General features: G+C 35.4%; 3 protein-coding genes across 3 annotated transcripts; 2 read left to right on the top strand and 1 right to left on the bottom strand.

The window, feature by feature from the left end:
• Positions 1 to 11,108: 11,108 nt before the first annotated feature.
• On the top strand, positions 11,109 to 12,288 carry LOC115887413. Its single transcript, XM_030906826.1, has 4 exons — positions 11,109 to 11,448; positions 11,517 to 11,673; positions 11,733 to 11,852; positions 11,907 to 12,288. The coding sequence occupies exons 1-4, from the start codon at positions 11,310 to 11,312 to the stop codon at positions 12,187 to 12,189; spliced, it is 699 nt and encodes a 232-aa protein (XP_030762686.1). The 5' UTR covers positions 11,109 to 11,309; the 3' UTR covers positions 12,190 to 12,288.
• Positions 12,289 to 12,917: 629 nt separating this feature from the next.
• Positions 12,918 to 13,283, bottom strand: LOC115887412 (protein ALP1-like). The gene has a single exon (XM_030906825.1). It carries the CDS (start codon positions 13,281 to 13,283, stop codon positions 12,918 to 12,920), a length of 366 nt encoding a protein of 121 aa, XP_030762685.1.
• A 7,575-nt stretch (positions 13,284 to 20,858) lies between these two features.
• On the top strand, positions 20,859 to 22,148 carry LOC115887411. The gene has a single exon (XM_030906824.1). The coding sequence runs from the start codon at positions 20,859 to 20,861 to the stop codon at positions 22,146 to 22,148; it is 1,290 nt and encodes a 429-aa protein (XP_030762684.1).
• Positions 22,149 to 23,746: the final 1,598 nt, after the last annotated feature.

The raw sequence follows: 23,746 nt of genomic DNA, 5'->3' as shown, positions 1-23,746 counted from the left end.
ACCCAGTGAGGATATGTGTTTAATATTTACATCAAATATGTACCAAAATGATAATTCAGAAAAATCCGAGGAATACGAGAAGCCAGTGAGGTTGTAGCACTTCTTTCTGACTAAAAAAACGTATTTATACGTTTTTGATAAAAACAGTCTTGTTATCAGTTCTTTTTATTTTCATCCTATTTAGCACGTTTCCAGTCTTCCATTTTTCCCCTTTGTGACGCCATCAAACCGCTTAAAATATTAGTCATATTTTTAATTATGATAGGTATTGTGGTGTACATAGGTAATAATAGAAGGATGATTTAATATTTAAATATGTTTATTTGAAAACAACTTAAGAAAAAGCACATTACAAATTACAAAAGATGGTAATTGACAAGTGACAGATGTCATAAGTTCCTTCAGTTGAATGTTACGGTTTTCGATACATTTGAACTACAATTTTGCATATGTTGTATCATATAAATCATATAATATGTTACAGGTATAATCCTTGTATAATGATAGAGTAAATAATCGCTTGAGATTTTTGTAGGTTTAGTATAAATATATTTGGAGATTTTTATTTTATTTTGGCGACTTTTGCCACCTCTAGTGGCGACAAGCCAAAATAATATCTGGCAACACTGATGCTCAGTCTCGTTGCGACCGTAATCGACGTTGTACATGTAGTATCATGAGTGAAGAAGAAAATAACATTAGAGTTGTGCAAATAATAATAATGAGAAGTATTCCTGCTTATATAATTATAATTTATCCGAATATTCCAGAAGAGATGTAACGGAAAGAGCTTGGTGTGAAATTGCAGAAGAAACAAAAAGCACAGGTAAATTTTTAAAATGTGTATATTATAATTATTTATTATACAGTTTGATTCAATTCTCGTGTTCGACAACGCAGTATTTCCATTGCCATGGCAGTGCTCCTGCGTCTCTAATGAAGTAATTTGCCAGATAATTTCGTAAGTGTTGTTGGGAACGTCTTGGCATCGCGCTAATAAATTTTCTGGTACGATTCCTGTTGGCCGAATACAAATATTTTGCTCTGTTCCTATTAGCATAGTATTTTGATACAAACGTCCTTCTCTAATACGAATAAAGTTATGTAAAACACAACAACACTTGATAATATCTTTGACAGTTGTCGGTTTCGTACAAAGAATTGCAGTATTAAGAAACTGCAGTCAGAAGTTAAAAATATCCGTTTTAAATTATTTAGTACCCTTTGTGGATATGGCCGCATCAGATAACGTTTTAGGGGGAAAGCTTCATCACCGACGAAATAATGCGGGAACTCTTACCCAGCTTCATCATGTGGTAAAACTGTATCTTCTGGTAGATCCAATTCTTCTCTTTCCTACCTTTCCAGCCATCTTCCGAGTCTTGATTCTCGAAAAATTCCACCGTCGCTGTTTCGATCAGCAAATCCTGTTTCTATGGTAGTAAATATTCCATCTGCATCGCTACAGGCCATTAATACAATGGAATGATAGCCCTTGTAGTTAAAATTAGCTGACTCTGTGTTTGGAATTTTTTGAATTTTTATGTGTTTCCCGTCTATCGCCCCTAGGCAGTTTGGGAGATTCCAAACTACCAAAAAGCGGTCGGCTATTGTTTTCCATTTTTGTCTTGTTGGTAGACGCATATGCTCGGGTTGCAATGTATTCCAAATAGCTGCAACTGTGTCAGAAACAATGGCGGAGATGGTACTTTGACCTATAGCAAAGTAAATTGAGAGGCACTGAAACGTGTCTCCTGTAGCTAGATACCTGCAAAAAAATAAGTGGTATGACAAGGCCGCACACACTTTCTCGCTCTATGATAATATTTTTGATAGATTTTATAAACACAACACGTTTTACAATAATATAATTGGATAAAATCGTTTTTTTTTAATTTTTTCTAGAGTAAAGAGGCTTTATTTAAATTTGCTTAGAAACACAAATTAGTACGTAATATTGACCTTATTAACTGGCCAATAGTAAAAAATGTAAAGAATAGAAGATTATTTAAAACCTACTGTTTTGATTTTGGAAAAAAGTCGTAAAATACCAGTTTACTTGTAATTTTTTTTTTTGAAAAAACGGTTCTTACAATTTTCTTCACAACTTCTACTCAATCACTAAATGCACCATATGTTTTGATTGGCAGTTACTTTTTTTTCAGTGTCATTGGCAAAAGACAAATGGAAGAATTTAAGGTCTGTCTTTGTACGCAAGCGAAAACTACCCCCTAGTGGACCAGGAAAGAAAGGAACGCCATATTATTTAAACAAATATATGGAATTTATTGTTCCTTTCATTAAAACTCAAAATACAGGGCAAGGCAATGTACCGCCACCCCCATTGTCACCTGCCAGCGATACTATCGTAGAACAGGTTGTGGAAAACGACGAAATGGCGGAACAGGATCACAGTCTAGTCGAAAAGGAACAAGATACTGATTCTCCCACCACCTCTATTATTCCTAAACCTATACAAAGAAAACCAAACTCCGAAAATTTAAAGACAGTTGACAAATCAATTATGGACTTTTTCGAAGCAAAGAAGAGAAAGGTCAGTGTTTCTGACACATCAGCCAATCCTCGAAGACAATTTTTGGAAAGCCTACTGCCAGAAGTAGACGAGATGCCAGAAACCACTTTCAGGCAGTTTAAGCGTAAAGTCTTTGAGATAATTGATACGCTAAGTAACAGTCCTTTACCTTATTCGCTACCTCCTGGATCCTCGCTTCGGCACTTCTCTAATCCACCTTCTGTTGCATCAACCCAAATATCTACTCCTCGGAACAGCCCTTCTTTACCTTATTTGTCACCTTCTGAGTCCTCGCTTCTGCACTATTCTCATCCACCTTCTGTTGCATCAACCCAAATATCTACTCCTCTTACCAGCCCTTCCTCACCTTATTCGCTACCTTTTGAGTCCACTAACTTCACTAACTCAGCTTCCTTATTCTTAACTCTCCTTTATTATTTCTTAATATTATTAGCGTAAGTACACTATTGTATTAGGTAAAGTTTTTATAAATATATTATAAATAAACTCATCTCAAAGTTATTAGTAATCGTTCTTCAACGCTCACACGTCTCCTATAATGTGTATCCAATTTCTGAATGGCAGGACCTGTTATGCAGACTAGTAATCTAAATGTTTCTTTTGACATTCGATAAAATGACTGAAACTTATTTTCGTCATATAATAATTCTCTTGCGCAAATAAAGGCTGTTCGACGAGAGTTATTTGTAATATAAGGGTGAACCCAAAATCTGCGCCTTCGCTTCCTTAAATAAAACAATGCCACTACGACTGCTTCATCTTCACTTGATGAAGACATGATGAACACTGAACACCAGTTTTTTGTTTTTGATACTAAAGTTACGTAGCGGTAGCGTAGCCTTGGTGTAGTGTCTTCGTAGGAACTGGTCGCCGACAAGTCGCTATCATTTCAATATCGTCGCGGTATCGTCGCGGTCGCGTATTGCTGGTGTGATAGCCACCTAACCTGTTTCGAGCATAATGGTCGGCGATCGAGATAAGCCGTTCAAATCGACTGTTACAGATATACCTTTTTTAGGTAGAATATTTTGGACTACAAGCATTTTTATTTAAAAGTGACTTACATATTTATGAAAAATTCGAAGCAAACTGAACCTTTGCCTCTCTGTATTATATCCCCGAAAAGTCCGAAATCATCTACTTTTGGGCTCACCTTTTAGAAACACCCTGTATCGTTTTTTCAAGTTTTTAGTTGTTATTAATAGCTAACTTGGATTTTTGATATTGCCACATTTTTTTCGGGGGTAATACCACGAATGCTTAAAAATTTCCAATGATTTTAATAAGATCGCACGCCTCTTCTCCTCTGCCCCCTCAGGCGTACGTCGTTAAGGTTCTTTCACTTGTCGAACAGTACTTGTCTTATCTTATCAAACTTGACTCATACGACGCTTTTATTTTTAGAACCAGAACAAACGACGCCTGACGAATTGCTACAATCAACTACAAATACGTTGCAAGTTTGTGATGACCTGGGTACCTTGCAGACAGGTCCAAGACAACCGATTTTGGAAAAATACCCATCCACAAAAGTTTTTCTTCAAAATATTTCAAACAGTATAGCTGGGTGGAATACAGCGTAAGAATGGACGCGGTATTTTGTTTTTGCTGTCGGCTCTTCAGTAAAGACGATGCTATTGAATCAGTTTTTACTAAAACAGGATTTCAAAATTGGAAGAAAATTTCAGAGAAATTGTCAAAACATTCCGATAGTAAAACACATAATATGCAAAATAATCATAAATATCTGGCATTATTAGAACACATTAAAATTAAAATCAGGTACTGTACTTACGCAAATATCGTCAGCCTATAAAGAGCAGGTAATGAAAAATAGAGAGTATTTCAAAATAGTATCAGATATCGTATTAACACTATGTCGTCAGGGCGTTGCTCTTAGAGGGCACGATGAATCAACAGAGTCCAATAACAAAGGCAATTTTAAAGAGATTTGTGATCTTTTAGGTAGACATAATAGTATTTTAGGTAGACATAATAATATCATAGGAAAAATTATTTTAAACACAATTGTAAATGAAATTAAGGATTGCGGAATGTATGCAATAATGGTGGATGAGGCTCGCAGTTTTAAAGAACAACTGTTTGCGTCAGGTATTCGAAACGTTTTAAAATTGAAGAAAGGCTGCTTTGAGCCTATGCAATATTTTACTAAATTACTTAAAAGATATTGGATTAAATGAGATCCCTGTTGTTGCACAGTCGTATGATGGTGCAAGTGTTATGTCAGGTAGAGTTGGGGGCTTGCAAGCAAGAATAAGACAGACACATTCTTCTGCAATTTACATTCATTGTATGGCGCATCGATTAAACTTAGTTGTTACTGATTTGTGCAGCGAAATAGATAGTATCAAAGCCTTTTTTAACATCCTAGAAACTCTTTATGTACATTTTTCATCCCCTGGTAATTACAATATTCTTCTTAAAATCCAAAAAGAATTGGGTCTTTCAACGACTGAGTTGAATCGTTTGTCGGATACTAGATGGAGCTGTCGGAGCGCCAACTGCCACGCCGTTAAGAAAAATTATTCTGCCATAATTGATGCTCTTCAATTCGAGATCCAGCAAAATTCCAACAAAAATTCTGTGGAGGCGATGGCTTGCTGTCTAATATGAAATCGCCAAATTTTTTAGTTAGTTTATTTATCATAGAAGACATTCTCATAATGATAAATATTTTAAGCAAACATTTGCAGTCTGAAACCGGAACTTTGGCCGAACCTACAAACATAATTAATGGAACCATAAGTCCCTGGAGAAAAAACGCGATGAAAAGGTTTTTGCACGATTGTGGGTACAGATAGAAGAGTTGGTCAAGAAAAATGACATATTCGATCTTTAAAACGCAAAAAAACTGAAAATGTACGCCTTAAAGAATATGTCGTAGAAGCAAAAACTTCAGCAGCTGAAGGTTTTCAGAAAATATTAGAAGAGTCGTGTCATCAGTTGGAAATTCTGCTCAAAGGTTTTGGCTAAAAACAGTATACTATCAATCATTGGATACTATCATAAATCATATGAAAATAAGATTTTCGCCTGAAAGTCAAAAGCTTGCTGTAGCTGTCTATAACTTTTTACATATGAATTTTGATCAAAGTTTAGAGTTTATTCAACTCTACGAAGATACTTTTCCAGTTGATAAAGACATTTTAAAAGCTGAAATGACGCTAACAAAGAACTGCTTCGGAAAACCAGCAGAAGATATTACCATATCTGATCTCACCCCCCTTGTTGAAAAAATAACTTTTCCCAATATATACGGATTTTTAAATATTGCATTGACGCTGCCGATTTCATCTGCTTCATGTGAAAGATCCTTTTCAACAATGAGAAGAATCAAAAATTGGCTAAGGTCAACCATAGGTCAGGATCGATTCAGTTGTTTAGCAATAGCCAACATAGAAAACGATATTTCCAAATTACATGTAAGTATTCAAAAGTACATGTAAAAAAATGTTTAGCTGTTGGCGCAGGTGGTGACAACGCATCTTTAGCTTTGAAATGACAGCGGTCTTCATTTCGAAGTAATTTCTGACGCCATTTTTTTTATTTTATGGTATTTTTTACAGTAGTCCACTAATAGAAATAAAACAATATAATATAATTTTTCCAACAAATTTATTCAATAATTCCTTCAGTTAAAATATTATTTTGGCAAGGCGCCGCGCGTCGTCGTCGACGAAGCCCGAGCCGGGAGAGAACTAATTCGAATGATGGCGATATACCTTTGAGGTCACGATCTCGGAGTAAGGAGGAAAACAGGTCCGGGATTGGATCTTTGGCCGGAGATTTGGCTCATAACCAGGCTTGGAGCTTGATTGGGGCCGTGTTAATTCAACAAATACTAGCAACGATGCTGCAAATTCATAACAACGTTGAACCTCCTGAAGAGGTGTTTGAAACAATATTTTTTTCTAGGGAAAAATCCCGAGAAAGAGCCAAACGGTTGGTTTCGCATTGCATTCGGAACTTGTGCCTAGATGGAAAAACACCATTCTTAAAGGCTTACCAAAGGACGAAGTCCATAACCTCTTAGGCCAGTATGAGGTACCCTCAAATTTGTCTTATCGGGCTACCCTCAAGCTGAATCCCGAGATATCAGCTATTAAAAAGAAAAATGCTTCGGCAAAAGTAAGAGACGCGGCTCAATCAGAAAAGCAAAATCAATTAGGCGACGACATTTGTGCCTTAGGAAAAGCTATTTCGGCCATCTTAAATGACACAGAGTCAATAACGGTTGATTTTAAATGAGACCTTTTAAAAAGCTTGTCAGATGCGGGAAAAATACTGACTAACGTGTTTCACAAGACAAGTGTTTCAAGGAGAAACTGTTTCCTGCCGTTACTAAATGAGAATATGAAAGAGCTTTCAGACAAATTCTCCCCTACCGATTACCTCTTTGGTGATGACTTGACTGAAAAAATAAAATCTATCAGAAACCTAGAAAATGTAGGGAAATTCTTGAAGACACCTTGTAATCAGTCAGACCCTCGAGGTCAAAAGGAGACTCGTGAAGGCACTACTCAGAACCAAACAATAAACACTGTTCGCCCGGTCCGTCGCATGGGCGAAACGGGTCCCTTGAAAGGATACGGCCTGAAAAATCAGCGGGACAGTCACAGGAATTCGGACAAACATCGGTCGTACAATCAGGCGTACAACCGTAAAGGGAGGGGCAAGTAAATAGAATAGAATAAAAGAATAAGTATATTTATTGTAGGACTTGCCTAATATACAACATTTACAATGTATACACATATGTACAGAGTGGGTAAAATTCGACGCTTTTAAATGGAAACATCCTTTTCTATAGGAGATAAAACCGCATATAGATATCTGTTACCGTTTCGGAGTTACGGGGTGTTTTTCAAAAATATGCATTTTTAACAAATCGCTGTAACTTCTTTACTATGGAAAATTTTGTATTTTTATGAAAACATTTCCAAATCACCTTTTTACGTAGAATTTAATGGTATAAGTATAATTCTTTTTAAATTAATAATTTAAGAATTATCAACAGAAAATTTTATTTTTTATATGGGACACCCTGTATATTTTTAATTTATTGAAAAGAATTTATAATTACCTTTCCAGAAACATAACACACTTGATATTTTGCTCGATTCCTCTTCGAGATATAGAGTATATAAAAATTCGCCCGCTTTAAATAAGTAGGATTTTAACGGCACCGGCTGTAATGCAAAACAAAATCTAGCTGTGAGCATCATTTAAAACGAAAATAATATTTGCTATGAGAGATGCAGAATTTTATAACAATTTGAAATATATTTAACCAACATCAACACATTTAAACTATATTTAATAACAATAAAAATAAATAGCAAACCAAGACATGAGATTTTGCTACAGGTGTTCGACATATTCTGTTATGGACAGACGGGGCAGTTTTTGAACATTTCTCGTGGAATTCATTAACTCAGTGGGGGTGAAAGGTACCCTCTCATAACTGCTAAGTATTTCTAATTCTTGCCTAGATTATACGGAAGAATAAAGAACCTTTTCTTCCGCAAATATGTTCATAGGAATAGATCCATGGGCACTAAGTCAGGCGGCATCGACGGCCAACGGCTGGGATCTTGGTTAGCTATTCAATTATTGTTCAAATTGGCTACACAAATTTGCTGATAACTTCAGCGTTCAGAGGCGGTACGTCGTCTTGCTGGAAAAATATGTTTTCGAGTTCCATTAAGGGCATATCATCAATAAGGGCTCCAAAGCCTAGTAGTTAAAAGTGGCGAACTTTTAAAAATTCTGTATTTCGAAGGGGATTATAACAAAATATCAAGTGTGCTATATTTTTGGAAAGGTAATTTTAAATTCTTTTCAGATAATTAAAAATATAGAGGGTGTCCCAAATAAAAAATCATTTTTTCTGTTGATAACTCTTAAATTATTAATTTAAAAAATATATATACACTTAAACCATTAAATTCTACGTAAAAAGGTGCTTTAGAAATGTTTTCATAGAAATACAAAATCTTCCAAAGCAAAAAAGTTACAGCGATTTGTTAAAAATGCACATTTTTGAAAAACACCCCGTAACTCTGAAACTGTAACAGATATTGATGCGCGGTTGTTGTGTTCACCATCATGTTTTTGATGAAAATTGAGCTCCAGACACCGATATTAGTTTTCGTCTATCTCCTATAGAAAAGGGTATTTCCATTTAAAAGCGTCGAATTTGACCCACTCTATACATATGTTTTTTACATTAAAAACGAATTGAGACTCTAAATACTAGACTATTTACTAAATAGGTACATTAAATTCATTGTGTGTGTCTTAAATATCTCTTAAACATATTTACATTCGATAAGTTTTTCAATTCAATAGGTAACCTATTAAATGCATCCAAACCTTTGTTAAATGAGCTGTTCATACTACTTTTAAAATTTGTTCTAGCAATGTGAAAATTATTTCTTGATCTAGTAGCATAATTGTGTACTGCATTATTACGAATTAGAAAATTTTCAAAATACGTTGGTCCATTATTTTGTCCTGTAACCTTAAATATCATACATTGAACTCAGGTAAAAAATTCTATCGCATACTGATCGCCATTGAAGTGTTTTCAACATAGTGCTAATTGGCGTGTATCTATTACATTTCAGAATACATCTCATTCTAGTGTAGCATAATAGTAAAAGTGAGGTCTGATGATACAGTTATAACGTGTGATTCTTGCGTTTATAGAAAGTGACTTTGAGATTCTAATAAAAAAAAACATTTACCTCGAAATTTTTGAAATAATATACTCAGCATGTTTATCTAATCTAAGTTTGTTATCCAGAATGTATCCTAAATATTTTATTTGACTTTCAATTCCGATCTTACAATTTTCAATTTGAATATTTAATGAATCAATATTTATATTTCTATGTTTAGCCTCAGTTGTAATAATCATAGCTTTAGTTTTTGATACGTCCAATTTCAATTTACTAATATTTAAGTATGCTTCTACATTTTTTAGGGATTCATTAATTCTTTCCTGTGCCCTTGCTAAGTCACCATCTACAATATAAATAAGTGCATCATGAAATGAAGTAAGTTTGGAAGGCCTTGGAGGCCGATTGAATCATTGCCATAAAAGATGGTCCACAATTACTGTTAAACATATATGATATATAGCAATAAACTTATTTGATATCTATTTGTGGAAGAATAGTTCATAAGTTATTATTATGTTGTAGCAATACCGTATGGCGTCTTTTCTACATTAGCTGCTTGCGGTAACGCTATTAGTCCATAAACGCTTATTGTGAATTGTGATAGTTTAACTGTCAAAGTTGTCAAAATAATGCCTTTGGCCTCCCATATATTTTTACTGGCGTTACTTTTAAACTTAGTAAACCAGTGTATAATTTGCAGGCTATGGCGGCAAAAGGCATGCGGGCCTTAATCATATCCGAGGGCCAGGATCTTTGGATCCAGGTCATTGAGGCCGACCAAGGAATTGTCTTACACATTTTGTAAGTTTGTTTTTATTATCGAAGCAAATCCTCGGTAACAATAATTGATTTTATTGCAGACTATAGAGGCCACACATTGCCTACTGGAAGCCGACGAGGTTTTTAACAATGTATCATCCATTGGCGCAGCAAGGCATTAAATGCGCTTATACAACGTATATTCTAGAATTCTTAAAGAATTGTGGAAACGAAAATCCAAAGAATTACATATTGCCTTATTTTAATGTCGCTATCACGGCAAGAAAATGTAGAAAATAAAATAGTTATTTTTTGTAAACACTGCTGCGTTAATTCAACGGAAACTACTTGTCAGCAGTTAGGTTTACTGATAAACAAATTTGCCTAACGAACAAAAAAATGCTGAACGTTTCGGAAAGTTTATAGCCCCATACTCACACTTCGCCACTTCGTCACTTCACTTCGTTCCTTCGTCCATTTTATGCTTATGCAACAATGCTTCGTCCATTATGCAACAACACACCACTAAATATTTTAATAAAGCAGATAATTTATTTCGAAATATCTAGTAACCTCTAAAATTTTTCAAAAAATCTGGCAAAAAAAATAGAGTTTATATAATATAGAAAAAAAGTGTTTGTTTCATGTTATATATGCTTAATCAATAAAGTTTAGTGTTAAACAAAGTTATACTTCAGTTAAACAATTGTTAGAACCTCCAAAAACTAACAGGTTATGGACCCAGACACGCCGATTGTCGAGGTAGGGAATAAATAAAATAAGGTAGTTTAGTTTGAAGGTTAGAAATCGAGGAAACGATTGACAGATAGCGAAACAACGCGGCAAAGAAAGAGTGTTTAGATTCTTTGATACCACAGAAGCGAAATTTGTTATATGGCATAAGCTGCCGGGACCATCTAATGCGGCCCACACACAAGCTACTTTTATGGTGGATTCATACTTCCGATCTTAGCCCTAACACTAACATTAGCCCTAACCCTAAGAATATGAATCAACGTTAGGGAACGCTAGCGTTCATGATTCCGTTGTATCGATCTTAACATTAGGCTTAGTCCTAACAGGTTGGGATATTTTATATTCTTAGGGCTAAGGCTAAATACCTTAGATTAGGTATAATACCAAATCGAATTATTGGCGTGCTGTGGTGGCATGACCTTGTCTTTATTTCATTTTTCATTTGTTTCTTGTCAACGACGCGATGCCAACGTAGAGCCCAACTGAAGTTTATTTTCTTCTAGAAGTTTATGAACATCTAAAATTTGTTTAATATGGGTTTTGACGACGCGGCATTAATTGAATTAGTGGAGGCTCATCCTTGTTTATATGATAAAGAGAATATATTGTTTAAAAACAAGCAGTTTGTTGAGAACACATGGGATAAGATTGCCACAATTTTAAATACACCAGGTGAATAGATAATTATAAAATAATAAATTGAATCTTGGTATGATAATATCTATACATACTTTTTATAGCTGATCTGTGCATACAACGATGGGTAAATTTAAGACATCGCTACACTAAAGAAAAGCGAATAGCAAAAACCATTCCAAGTGGATCATCTGCAGCTGGAAAAATATGGGAGTATTACACAAATATGAGTTTTTTGGACAATTTTATTGTACAAAGAAAGTAGGTTATATTATATAGTATTTAATTTTTAATAAATTACCAAACATAAATTATTTTAGTACTTCAGGCAATATAAAAAAGTGCCATATCGAAGAGGCGGGTCCGTCCAGTATTTCTGGGGATTTAGAGGATTACATAGATCCAGCCTGTTACAGTCAACAATCCAGGCCCAGTACAAGGTAAACACAGACATTAAAGATAATAATATGCTGAAATAAATATATGATTTTTAGTACATCTGAATCAACACCGTCAGACAATGATTTTGAAGAAGGGCCAGTAGAATTGTCTGCTGGCGGGAGTCAGCTTTCGAGTGTCTCAACTAAATCGTGTGTACAGATACCGATGACTCGAAAAAGGCAAAAATCTTCATCGGAAGACATTTATGTGGCCTTTAAAAATAGTTGTGAAGCAATACACAACCACTTGGAAGCTCACAATGAAGACATGATATTTGGACAGGGTATCGGAGCTACACTTAGTAAGGTTAAAAACCCTGTAAAAAGCTTAAAATAATAACTTTATTTTACAATGTAATGAGTGAAAATTTGACAGAAGAAGATTTTCAAGATTAAACCTACCTATTTTATATTTTAATTATGTTTGTAAATAAAATGTTTGTGGCACTCTTTTGTTTTATTTAAATTAATTTAATATATAATATATAAACTTGAAATCAAAACTTTATTTTATAATATTACAAATGAGACTTCAATAGAAGGGGATTTACTTACGGTATAACTAGGTATTGACTGAAGATTAAAACAGTTTTATGTATAATTTTATTTCAAAATAAATGTTCGAAGCACTTTTATAATGTTTTATTTAAATCAATTTAAGATATATAAACAACTATATAACTAACAATATACGACTACATAAACTAACTATATAAAACCAATATAAGACTATATAAACAACTATATAACTAATTAATCAACAATTACAACTAATTGCCCTCGTGTTACTTGATTCCACTGAAAGGAACTGCACCTTCTTCAGACATAAAATAGTTTTTCAAGCAGTCTCTCTTTCCTTGAATGGACCGAGGGGCATAATTTGAGCCTAAACGTTTCACGCTCGCTAAATTACACCTGGCAGTTCCACAGGATATATCTCCATCTGTTAAAATTGTGTCTGTAAATCTTCCAGGGCAATATTTCCGTTTATTAACTGGAATTGACTGTTCAATATTTTGCAAATAATTGTGTAGAACAATGGTGGCTTTCACAAATTTTTCACAATTAATAGTATTGGCAATTATTGGTTTCCGTAATATACGCCACCTTTGAACCAATATACCAAGTGTTTTCTATTGTTCTGCGAGCTCTAGACAATCTGTAATTAAAAATTTTTTTGTCTAGAGGCAAATTTGATCCTGGGTAGGGCCTCATAATTCTTTTATGTAAAGGAAAGGCTTGATCTGCTACAACAAAATGCTCCATACTCTGATTTGTTTTGGGTAACACTTGTGGTTCTGGTAAATCTAATTGTTCATTTAATAGTGCACTTCCAAATCCACTTTCTTTAAAAGTGGTACTGTCATGGTTTGATCCTGCAGTACCTATATCTACCAGTATAAATTTGTAATATGCATCACAAACTGCCATTACGACCAAAGAAAAACTTTTCTTATAATTAAAAAAATCCGATCCTGAATGATTAGGTGCTTGGATACTTATGTGTTTTCCGTCCACAGCACCAATACAGTTAGGCATTGCCACTTGTTGAAAAAATTTAATGAAATTGTTTTCCATTCTTCATTTGTTGGAACACGAAGAACTTTTTGTACAAGGACATTCCACAGAACTTCACATGTTTCAGTTACTATGTAGTGAACTGTAGATTTTCCAACTCTGTAGTTAAACGCAACTTCTTGCATGGAGCAACCTTCAGACAAAAAGCTAAAAAAGTAATAATTATCTCTATATGTTTTTATTACGTATTGTATATATAACATACTGAAGGGTCATCACTAATCGATGACTGGGTGTTATTGGACTAGAAGTTGTCTTCTGTTTTTGGAGTAATGGGCCAACAATTCTTAATAAATCGTCAAATTGTGTTGGCGACATTCTTGTATATTTTAAAAATTGCTGCGTATCATGTTCTAAGAACTTCATGTCATTCACTAGAGTGACAAAATGTCCCTCACTATTCATCTTCCTGTTAATTGGCCGAACGGCAAATCTTCGACTGTTTTTCTTTTCCAGCAGCATCATTGCACCCATATGTAGAAAATTAGCAAAAGCCAAAAGTGCTGCGGTGTTCATTTTTAACCAATTAAAGAACTCAGGGTGAATAAAATATATTTGAATAAATTGTTCGTTGTTAGATTTAAGGAAAGATATCATCAAATTAATACAAAACTTAGATTAAGATACAAAATTACGAAACACTCAAAACAAAGAGGTTAACCACAAAAAAGCTAAAACAGAACACATGAGCGCCTGCGCAAGTAAATAATTCTTGTGGCAAAGATAAGAGCATGAACGGCATTTCCTTAAGGTTAATTCCTTAGGGTTAATGTTAAGGGTAAGGTTAGGGCTAATACTCGAAGTAGGAACCCACCATTACTGTCGATTTATAAACTCGCCGTTGCCGTTAACGTTGACGGTCGCCGCACACCGGTCGCCGTAGGGTCGTAGAACCTATTTTATAAGCCGATTGCCGTTTGCCGTTGATCCATTGATCCATACCGTTGATATCGTTCTGTCAAAGAATATATAAATTCTGAATCTTTGGTTCTTTCGTGTTATTTATGTCATTCTCCGTTTTTTTGGAATTATTTTAACGTGTTTAGCAGCGTTTTCTGGTTTTGTATATTGTCCGTGTGAACAAAAACTTTTAGTGAAAATGAAGTCTAATAAGGAAAAAATAGTGTTGATGTTTTTAAATGTAATGCTTCGATTCTGCGTGACAATAAAACATAAGAAACAAAATAGACAATTTAAGGTTAGGCCTATAAATCGAACTAGAAATCTAGAAGGCCAGTTCCACTATTTCGAAAAGATGAAGGCTTCAGACCCACCCCCATTTTTTAAGTGTACAAGAACGACTGTTCCGGTTTCTGAAAAGCTATTAAGTAAAATTGGTAACAGGATTCGAAAACAACACTGTTCAGATGGTATTTCTACAGACCAAAGATTAATTGTATGCTGACAGTAAGTCTTGTTCAATTATTTGGTGATTTTTAAATTAAATTTGCAATTATCTTTTTAGGTACTTGTCTCAAGGATCATCATTCGCATGGAATTTTCATATTGGAGTGACTACAGTACACAAAATAGTACTTGAGACATGTACAGCAATTTGGGATATTCTGAAAGACGACTACCTAAAACCTCCCTCATCTGAAGAAGATTGGCTACATATTGCCAAAGGGTTCGAAGAAAGATGGAATTTTCCACATTGTTTAGGGGCTTTGGATGGAAAACATATTAATATAAAAGCACCAGCCTACAGTGGCTCCTTATATTTTAACTATAAAAAACAATTTAGCGTAGTGTTGTTAGCAACTTGCGATAGCCAATACAAATTTACCATGATTGATATTGTAGCATACGGGTCCCAGAGCGATGGTGGTATATTTAGTAATAGCGTTTTTGGGAAAAAATTGGAAATACGCGAATTTAATATTCCACCGCCACAGTTATTAGAGAAATCTAGCATACAAATGCCATATTTTTTTTGTTGCTGATGAAGCATTTCCTTTAAAAAATTATATTTTAAGACCATATGGTGGCAATAATTTGAACCATACCCAAAAGATTTTCAATTACAGACTCTCACGCGCACGTCAAATAATTGAAAATACCTTTGGTATATTAGTTGCTAGGTGGCGCATATTAGCCTCTACAATAAATGCCAAGCCAGAAAATGTCGACAAAATTGTTAAGGCAGTAACAATACTTAATTTCTGTCAAACAGAGTTAATGCATGATGCCAGGAATCCTTATTGTCCTCCTGGCTTTATTGACAGCGAAGACAAATGCGATGGGGGCTGGAGGGAACAGAGAGATTCACTCGATTCTGTAGGGCGAGTGGTTGCTAACCGAGCAAGGAGGGATTTATATAATTTAAGGGACAATTTTTCAAATTATCTAGTTTCTCCAGAAGGTTCTGTACCTTGGCAAAATAATATAGTTGAGAGAGAGTTAAATAAAAATTTTAGTAGCATTCTAAAGAAAAAATTATTTATAAGATACCTATACTGTTTTCCAAGCTGAGCTATATGCGATTGAAACCTGTGTGCAACTGCTGGTAGAACAGCAATACACCGGAAAAACAATAAGCATATTTTCGGATAGCCAAGCCGCATTGGAAGCACTTGAGGCAACGAAAAGTACGTCCAGGACGATTCTTCATTGTAAGAAACTACTCAATATATTAGGAGATGGAAACAAAGTGTCGCTAATATGGATATCGGGACATGTCGGCCTAGAGGGAAATGAACGTGCTGATTCCCTCGCCAAAACTGGTGCAGGCTCGCCATTCGTGGGCCCAGAACCGACACTTAGCGTACCAAAAAATCTCGCAAGAGACAGGCTCTGTGAATGGGTTAGGGGTGTGACGTTTCGGGACTGGTATGACAGTCCCGGAATGGAACATGCCAATGTTCCACCAACAGTGGCCAAACGGGCCACTGCCGGCTGAGATCACACCTACAGAGGATGGGACTGGTGGAAGACACCGAATGCCGACTCTGTATGGAAGATGACGAAACAATGAAGCACGTTATGTGTATCTGCCCCGCTGGGGGCAGGACCAGGTTTGAGGTGTTTGACAACCGCTAGACCTATCAGACCTATCTAGACCCACGCTAGACCTATCAGACCTAGAAGACATATCACCCTCGGACATAACGGCCTACGTTAAAAGGCTGGGTCTTGAGGGTGTACTTTAATGTTATTTTTCTATTAAAGAGCTTGTAAACTGAGCCACAATAGGCCCTCGCGGCCTCAGTGGAGGGTCCCACCTGGGACTCACTCTTAGTAAAATACAATTACTGTTAGTTACTGACTTCAAAGGCATTTTTAATATGAAAAATATACCAAGTCTAATTACTTAAATTTAAACTTAATTTAGTATTTGTATAAGAAATTTAAAATTACACGAAGTTTCTAAAAACCATATGGAATGTTATAATAAGTGGATGGAATTAGATTTGAGATTGAAGTCAGATCGGACAATAGATAGCGAGTATCAGAAGCGATTAGATATCGAACGCCAACGATGGCGAAATATTTTGAAAAGAGTTATTGCTGCAATTAAATTATGTGCTGTGCAAAATTTAGCTCTACGCGGAAATAGCGACAAAATTTTCGTTCCTAACAACGGAAATTTTTTGAAAATTCTAGAATTTTTGTCAGAATTTGATAACATTATAAAGGAGCATTTAGAAATGCAGTCAATTAATAAAGGAAAAGTTAATTATTTAAGTAAAAATATTCAAAACGAAATTATTTTTCTTTTAGCTCAAAAATTTCGGAGTTATATTGTCAGTAAAATAAAAGAATCAAAATATTACAGAATTATACTGGATTGTACTCCAGATACTAGTAGAATAGAACAGATGTCTTTAGTAATTCGTCGTTGTATTGAACTTAATGCGGAATATTCAGTTAAGGAATATTTTATTAATTTTTTACCCGTTGAAAAAAGCACTGGTGCCGCTTTAACACAAGTTTTGTTAGATACTCTTGATTCTGTAGAATTAAAAATAGAAAATATTAGAGGACAGGGCTATGATAATGGGGCCAACATGAAAGGTATTAATTCTGGTGTCCAAAGGCATATTTTAAATCTAAACCCAAAAGCATTTTTTGTGCCATGTGCTTGTCATTCTCTTAACCTTGTCGTCAATGATGGAGCCTCAAAATCTGGACAAGTTGTGAACTTCTTTGGCCTTGTTCAGGAACTATTTGTATTTTTTCTAGTTCTACTAGTAGATGGGATGTTCTTCATAAACACGTAAAATCTTTAAAAAAAAGCGTATGTGCAACACGCTGTTCTAGCCGTATTGATGCTATTAAACCATTGAGATATCAATTAGAACAAGTTTACGATGCATTAGTAGCTATTTCTTTAGACACAATCAGGGATCATGAGTCCAGGGAGAAAAGTAAGGTATTGGCAAACAAAGTGTTTACTTATGATTTTATTTGTAGTGTTGTTTTGTGGTACGATGTATTATCAAAAGTGGCTATTTCTTCAAAAATGTTTCAAAATCCAACATTAGATATATCAGTTTGTACAACGCTTCTAGGAGACTTAACGGCTTTTTTAGAAGAATATCGCAAAAATGGGTTTACTCAGATGCTTTGTGCAGCTAAAGAAATAGCTACTGAACTGGAAGTAGAGCCTACATTTGAAAAAACTAAAGCTGTTAGGGTTAGAAAAAAATCAAAATTATTTAGTTACGAGCATTGTGATGAGCCTATAGTAAACGCACAAAAAAAATTTGAGATTGAATTTTTTAATTGTATACTTGATGTCACTATAAACTATAAACTCTGTTAAAGAACGATTCCAACAGTTAAATAGTCATCGTGATCTGTTTTTATACGATATTTCATCTCTTAAAGAAGTAGATAGTGATACCATATAAAAAAATTGTAAAGATTAACATACACTCCTAACTGATGACATCGAGCCACTCAGTTTGCACAGTGAACTTCTTGTATTAAAGAATATAGTTAAAAAACCAAGTTACTCTCCTTTAGATGTCCTAAATTTTATGAGAAAAAATTATTTAAAAGATAATTTTCCAAACGTTTTCATAAGTCTTAGGATCCTATTAACCATTCCTCTGTCAGTTGCAAGCGGAGAAAAGTCGTTTTCTAAATTAAAATTAATAAAAAAATTTCTTCGATCAACAATGACACAGGAAAGGTTAGGCTCTTTAGGGCCACTTTTATAATGTGCTCTTAAATCTAAGATTAATTTTCCACTTAAACCTAATATTAAATCTTAGTTTATTCTGAAGATGTTTAATGCCAATTTTATAATTAAGGTTTAAGTTGCACTTTGCAGGTTGCAGTCTTGCAGCATTGGCAGATAATCGCCATAATAAATAATGACGAAATTGATGAAAATAGAAACTAACCTAATAAATTGTGATTTGTAATTTTTTCGTTTGATTTCATCATTCATCATTGTTGTCTTCTTTAGTTATTGGATTTCATAGTTAAGAGCAGGTTCAGAGACTGTTTGATGCGAGTTTGATTATAATCTGTATGGTATAAGCTGTTAATATCTATTATAGTCATTATCTCTGCCATTATAGTATATATAGCTACCTGTTTGTTGAGTTTTTCTGTGATTCAATTAAATTGTTTATAATTTTATTAAGCTAATATAAAATGTCATCAAAAAGGAATGCCGAGGCTCAAAGAACCCCAAATTTCAGTTCGTCGGATATCGAAATCCTCATTCAATTAGTGAAAAATTATCAATTAATCCTGGAATGTAAAAAAAGCGGCGCCGTAACGAGGAAAGAAAAAAATCAAGCTTGGGAAAGTATTTCGAAGGAGATAGAAAAGTTAACAGGCACAAGCCGAACACCAAAAACGTTGAGAGACAAATATAAAAACTTAAAAACAGAGTCAAAAAAGAAGTTTGCGGAGGAAAAACGCCAAACCTTTAAGACAGGTGGTGGAAAATTTACACCAGTTGAAATCAACAGCACCGACATGAAATTAAAAGAACTTAGTCGAATGGGAATGACTGGCTTGACCAATAGGGTTGACAATGATCGATGTGAAAATATATATATAGAGATTGAAGGAGAGGGAGAGACTAGTATTACAGAAGGTTAGTAACACATTTCTGGAGATTATAATTATTGGTTTTCTGCATGTGTCTATATAATAAATCTTATATATCATAAAAGGTTGTAATGTGTTTTATGTTTTTGAATTATTTATATCATTTGACTCTGTTTCATTACTAAATGTTTATTAGTGGACTTTGGCTGTAGGTACATATCGTCGCCTTTCAAAGTGTTGTAACTGACATTTTGCAAATTTTACAGTAGAGCGAAAAAACGTCTTTTAATGTGAGCTAACAGTCCCCACAGTGTCGTAACTGTAACAGAAAAAGGCTCTATACTGTAAAAGACAAAATAAATAGTATATCTAACAAAAGTTAATCTTTAGATCACACTAAAAGGCGTTTTTTTCGCTCTACTGCAAAATTTTCAAAATGTCAGTTACAACACTTTGTGTGGATTGCGACGATATATAGGATGAAACAATTAAAGTCATAAATAACATTAAAGTTGAATGATATAAGTAAAGTAAGTCAAAGATACAAAAAAGTCAGGGTTGACAGAGGCAAAGCTTTTACTTATTTTCACTTCCTCATTGAGAATAACTTCCCTGTCTCTCTCTTGATGTTTTGTTTTACTTAAACCTCAAAATTTTATCCTAATGTGCACAATTCAAAATGTTAGCAGTATTCTCTTGTCTCTTAATCATCTTCAATTTCACATACATACGAAATATACAGCCCACCAGCTAAGCCAAGCGGTGACAGTAATGATTTTTCTCATATTTTTCACAGTTTTCTTTTGCCAAATCTCCAAATAATAGCTTTGCTTCTATGTTTATTATAAATTTCAATAATACACCTTCAATGTTGCTAATTTTCTTTCAGACAACCTGACTCAATGTCCTACAGATGACAAGTGTCTGCACATAAATTTCAGATGAAATAAAAGCATTTAATAATAATATTTTTAATTTCCCCCCCGATGGCGTCTCCATCTTGTCGTGGTGGGGTGGCTTTAAACAAAGAGAGACGCCAAACTTTTTGCAATGGGCTAACCACCCTGCAAAAAGTGAAAAATGGTTCCTATTACTAGAAGTCCCTGACGCGACGGTGCGACTGCGTCAGCGGACAGGACTGTACAGGCGCTAGCGAGGAATGATAGAGCAAGTGGCGTCACCCCGCGAAACGGATCCACAAGGCCGGCACCAAGAAGGAATAGGTCAGAAAGTTTGGACTCACCAGTTGTGGCTCCCACTTCTGCACCAGCACGAGGTAGGCGTATGCGCTGGACTAAGCAGCTTAATATAGCACTTCTTAGAGCATACTATCGTGCTACAAATTTGGAGACGGACTTAACCGCTTATAGAACAAAAGTGGAATTAGAGTGGATTACAGAACAGCCAACTATGAAGATGGATGCACAACGCCTCTCTGGCCAAGTCAGATCAATAATAAGAAGGAACGTATTCAATCTAGCAGAGATAGAACGAATAAAAGCATCCAAACAAAACATTGGAGAATTACAAACAGAAATCCCAAATGAGCCAGAGGTCCCTTCAGGACGAAAATCGACAGAAAATCGTCGTAAGTCATATATACCTGAACGGCGAAGTAGTATTCTCCCAAACTATACTGATACTAATTATGAAGCCGTTTTTCACAATATCGACTTAAGTTACAGGGGAATAGGATTGGAGGAAAGGCCTAGAATAAGTAGAATCCCTAGTGACCAAAAAAGTAAAGAATTTTGCCGAAAGATCAACAATATTGTAAAACCATTAATGGACGACAGCGGGAATCTGGAAGAGACATTCTGTGCGGCAGCTACAATCTGTGAAATTCTAAAAATAAAACCAGCTAGCAATATCACCAAAGAACACAGCTCACCCCCATGGGAAAAAAGACTGATAAGGAAAATCGACAACACTAGAAAACAAATTGGAACTTTGTACGCATTTCTAAAACCCAAAACACCACCATCAAAAAAACTCAAGCATAAAATTCTTCAGCTAGCAAAAAATGAAAAAATCAAACCGTCAAATCCGCGTTATCTCCAGCTCCTAGAGGAACATCTTGAAAAATTGAGGCAGAAACTTAAAGCATATGCTAACAGACTCAAGAGGTACAGAAATCGAACCAAACGTTACCAAGAAAATCTTCTATTTACAAAAAACCAAAAACAGTTTTACCGACAACTCAGCACAGCCGGAAATCAAGTAAATAACACGCGCCCTCAGCGTCAAAACATGTTCGCATATTGGAGTGATATCTGGAGTGTAGGCGTACAACTCGAAGATAGAGCGTTCTGGATACAGGAGGAGAATGATAAATGGGCAAACGTCCAACCCATGGAAAACATACAAATTAGAACAGACGATATTACCCATGGACTCAAAACAATAAAAAACTGGGCAGCCCCCGGACCCGATGGGATTCATAATTTCTGGTGGAAGCAGATAACATCCAGTCACAATGCCCTCGCACGCCAATTTAGCGAATCTCTTATTAAACCTGCGTGTATCCCAGAATTTTTCACCAGAGGAATCACAATAATGTTACCAAAAACAGGAGACCTACAAGAACCAAAAAATTATAGGCCTATCACCTGCCTTCCAACGGCATATAAAATACTTACCTCTATAATGACAAAAAAAATAGGCGAATACGTCTCGCAACACCAAATAATGGCAAGGAGAACATAGTGATAGACACAATCATTACAAGACACGCTAAAATAAAGACTCGCAATGCGCCTGTGGCTTGGATAGATTACCGTAAGGCATTCGAGTCCATGCCCTATTCTTGGCTACTTCGTGTGCTAGAAATATATAAAATCGACAAACAAATTACAGATCTTTTAAAACATCTCATGAAGACTTGGAGTACAGTTTTACAAGTCAATGGTAAAAATAAGGTTTACATCACTGAGCGGCTCCCTATCAGGCGAGGAATATTCCAAGGAGATAGCCTTAGACCACTGTGGTTCTGTCTTGCCCTTAACCGCCTTAGTAGCATGCTTAACAGTAGCCCACACGGATACAAAATAAGTCCTAACACCACAACGCATTTCACATCAAAGAAACATTAAACAGAAAACGGGTTAAAGAAGAATTTTCCAGCAGATTAAATATTGTACTGAGAACCTGTCTGAAAGCAAAAAATTGTTTTGATGCAATCAATACCTGGACAGCACCTGCACTCACGTTTACATTTGGTATTCTGCCGTGGTCTACCACTGATCTAAAACATCTGGATCAAAAAGTGAGAACAACACTCACTAAATACAGGATGCACCATCCAAAATCTGCCTTGGAAAGATTATACTTACCAAGAAGCGATGGAGGAAGATCTCTTATAAATCTTGACCTTGCACACCTGCAGCAGAAAGAAAGTCTCATCAAATATTTTCATGCGAAACGCTCTACTACCATACAAGCCATCATCAAAGCAGACAAAAATCTGAGTGCACTAAAGCGCAACAACTAGTAGAAACATACAAAGCAAGGAGACAACAACTAAAATCAGATTGGGCGCAAAAAGCACTTCATGGGAGGTTCGCTGCCAGTATTGAACAGCAGGATGTATGCAAGACCATGTCAGTCACCTACCTGAAGCACGGATACCTCTTCCCAGAAACAGAAGGAGCATTGGCGGCGATACAAGACCAAGTAGTACCTACAAGAACATATAGAAAATACATACTAAAAGAAGACGTACCGTCAACAACATGTCGGTTAGGTTGCCCTGCTCAAGAAAGTATACAGCATATCATATCAGGCTGCACATCACTAACATCAACCACATACCTTAGCAGACACGATAACATGGGGAAAATTTTACATCAAGCACTATGACTTAAACACAAACTGCTACAAACCTACACACCGGACTACAAATACACACCTTTGGCAATGCTACAAAATACCAGCTACAAAATTTTATGGAACATGGATATCATTACTGATAAGCCAGTGCATCATAATCGCCCACACATGGTTTTCCAAGACATAGCAGCGAAAAAAGTCACAATAACAGACTTTGCAGTTCCATTAGACTCCAATATGACACGCATGTATGACGAAAAAATATCTAAATACCAGGAACTGGCAAGTAAAATCAAAAAGCTATGGAATCTAGCTAAAGTTGAGAGTCTACCAATTATTATATCAGCTAACGGACTAGTACATAGAAATATGCAAAGCCACCTAAAAAATCTTCAAATCCCGACCAGCACAATTTTGGCGATGCAAAGGGCTGTGGTACTCGGCACAACATCGCTAGTACAAAAGGTTATGTCTCC

Source organism: Sitophilus oryzae, unplaced genomic scaffold (genome assembly GCF_002938485.1).
Source record: "Sitophilus oryzae breed Bouriz unplaced genomic scaffold, Soryzae_2.0 scaffold_574_pilon_pilon, whole genome shotgun sequence".
NCBI lineage: Eukaryota > Metazoa > Arthropoda > Insecta > Coleoptera > Curculionidae > Sitophilus > Sitophilus oryzae.
The sequence above is the reverse complement of the archived record's forward strand: the minus strand, read 5'-3'. Positions and strand labels throughout refer to the sequence as shown.